This window comes from Arachis ipaensis, chromosome B10 (assembly GCF_000816755.2).
Source record: "Arachis ipaensis cultivar K30076 chromosome B10, Araip1.1, whole genome shotgun sequence".
NCBI lineage: Eukaryota > Viridiplantae > Streptophyta > Magnoliopsida > Fabales > Fabaceae > Arachis > Arachis ipaensis.
The window spans coordinates 40645568-40647899 of NC_029794.2; the positions used below are offsets into that span (position 1 = coordinate 40645568).

General features: G+C 28.5%; 1 protein-coding gene across 2 annotated transcripts; it reads right to left on the reverse strand.

Annotated features, from left to right (window-relative positions):
* LOC107622108 (WUSCHEL-related homeobox 5-like) lies at positions 424 to 2116 on the reverse strand. Of its 2 annotated transcripts, none has more exons than XM_016324023.2 (2): positions 1640 to 2116; positions 424 to 899 (listed from the first exon to the last, which is right to left on the reverse strand). In XM_016324023.2, the coding sequence occupies exons 1-2, from the start codon at positions 2070 to 2072 to the stop codon at positions 682 to 684; spliced, it is 651 nt and encodes a 216-aa protein (XP_016179509.2). In that variant the 5' UTR covers positions 2073 to 2116; the 3' UTR covers positions 424 to 681. The 2 variants fall into 2 exon arrangements, with proteins under 2 accessions (XP_016179509.2, XP_016179511.2); XM_016324025.2 differs by having other exon boundaries at positions 424 to 896; positions 1640 to 2108.

Consider the following 2332-nt stretch of genomic DNA (forward strand, 5'->3'; position numbering starts at 1 on the left):
CTTAAAGTAATAAAATTTACGTATAATAAAAATTACAAATTTATTAATAACTAATTCATTACTTTACTACGTTACAATTCTCTTCCGTTTAGAGGATCTTTTCCCTATTTAACTATACACATATGTATATGGGTATATGGTTGATTATATTCAAAGATATGAGGAAGACCCGAGGCATGACTCATTAATTTGTTACATATCCTTTTGGCATTCCAAGGTGACATCTCTCATGAGAGGATGCGAATTAGAATCCCCAAGCATTTCATAACATCCAAGTATAAATCAACAGAGTATATATACTCGGAGAAGCAACAAAATTAAAATAAAATAAAAAGGTTGAACTAGGTAATATCATGCATGCAGAGAGGAGAATGTCCAAGAATTTCTAATATGTTAATTTAATTTAGAAGCAACTAATAAGACTTATCACTGATCGCTAGGTAAATATATTAAAAACAATAGTTTGAAGACTAAGATACATATTTTTTGAAATCTGCCATCATACCCCCATCCCATTCCTTTTTTAAAAAAAAAAAAAAGAAAAAATTATGCTAAAACCTATAACATCAAGTAATAATAATACAATAATTTCAATTTATTTAAAAGAACAGTTTTTCCCCCCTAACACCCATCATCATGAATCACCAGCAAAAAGGAGATTCCCAATATTTAATTAATTTATTACATGAAACTTAAGCGAAGGTCTAATGGAGGGTGATCAATTTGTTCCCCCATGGTGTAAGAGAACATCAAATTATTATTATCCCGGCATTGATCATTTGCATGCACCCTACTACTCAGCTTCTCTGATGATTCTGATTCACCAAAGGAGTTCAATGGGAATAGTTGAAGAGTCTCAATCACCTTCTCTGATTCTGAATACAGCTGTGCAAAACCTGCTTAAAGAAACAAATTGAATGAAAAGAAAGTGGACTGTCCATCAAAGATATGCATATATATTAGGCCAACCCTTTAAAAATCCAAATTAAAAATCAAATTAATACTTATAAATTAGATGCCTAAAAAATAAGAGACCAAATTTGATATACAAATAACATTTCTTACAGTTCGTAGTTGTAGCATAAACATTTATTTTTATTCCTAAACTTATTAAATCTTACAACATAAATCCTAAATAAAAAAAACAAAAGAACCAAATATATATACTATTCATCATCTCCAAATAATTCTAAAGCTTTTGTATAAAAAAATGATGAATAATATGTCACTATTATTTTTTCAAATAGTAAAAAAGAAGACTTCATCCTATCCATCATTTTTGGTCCCAAAAAAAAATTGGAAAAAATGTGATAAAAGAAAAAATCAAATAAAATATCTATTCTGCTTGTATATTCAGTATTTTCATTTTCAAAATTATATTGGAAAAATGATATATGACGAGTATTTTTATCTTGCATTTATCCTTTTTCATTTGAATTAATATTAATAATTTTTTAATTTTTAAACTAAAAGTGTTGATTTTTTTAGTATTTTTCAAAAAAATAAAAATAAAAACCATAAAAATACAACAAAAACATTTAACTTTTATTTTCTTGTTTTAATTTTTTTCAAGAATTTTTAAAAATAAAAAATACAAAAACACAAATTAAATCAAAGAGGACATATGTATGATACTTACTTTGTGTCGAAGAATGATTAATATTGATGGTGCTATGATTATCTCCAACTCCACCACCTCCATGATCATGATCAAAAGAAAGCCGCCTTCTTTTCTGTCTCTCCCTAGCCTTATGATTCTGAAACCAATAGAAGACATTCTTGCTTTCAATCTTGCCATAGAAACTGAGCTGATTAGAGATCCTCTGAATCTGATCGGTGCTTGGAGTTCTGAGTCCAGAGCTGAAAAGTTCTGTCAGAACCTTCACTTGTTCGGTTGTTGGGTTCCAACGCCCACACTTTGTTCCACTTCCGCCACTATTATTGTTATTAGCAACACTTCCTCTTCCGTCGCTTATGCAAAAGCCTGACATGCTTTCTTCCATTACTCTCAAATGATGATGATTCTCAATTTGTCTTCTGAAGCAGATAGACAGATCTCGGACCGTCTGCATTATTTATAATCTATTCTGCAAATCAGATTATTACTACTGCCTTTGTCTTTTTCCTATTCTTTTTTCTTTCTAATTATTTTTATTTCTCAATACTAATTTTTGCTCTTTTGAGTTTTGAGCATAAAAAGTAACTCGTTTCAACATTATTTTATGAAATAATTAGAATTTTTTATAAACAATTATTTATTTAAAAGAGCACAACTCAAAAATTAATCTTTTTTTTTTTCAGTGTCAATCAATGTTTATAAATTATTTATTTT

Bases quoted from the DNA above. Each gene is read 5' to 3' on its own strand.
- LOC107622108 (XM_016324023.2), bottom strand. From the start codon at position 2,072: ATGCAGACGGTCCGAGATCTGTCTATCTGCTTCAGAAGACAAATTGAG. The intron at 900-1,639 runs GTAAGTATCATA...TGTTTCTTTAAG, and splicing joins TAATCATTCTTCGACACAAA to CAGGTTTTGCACAGCTGTAT.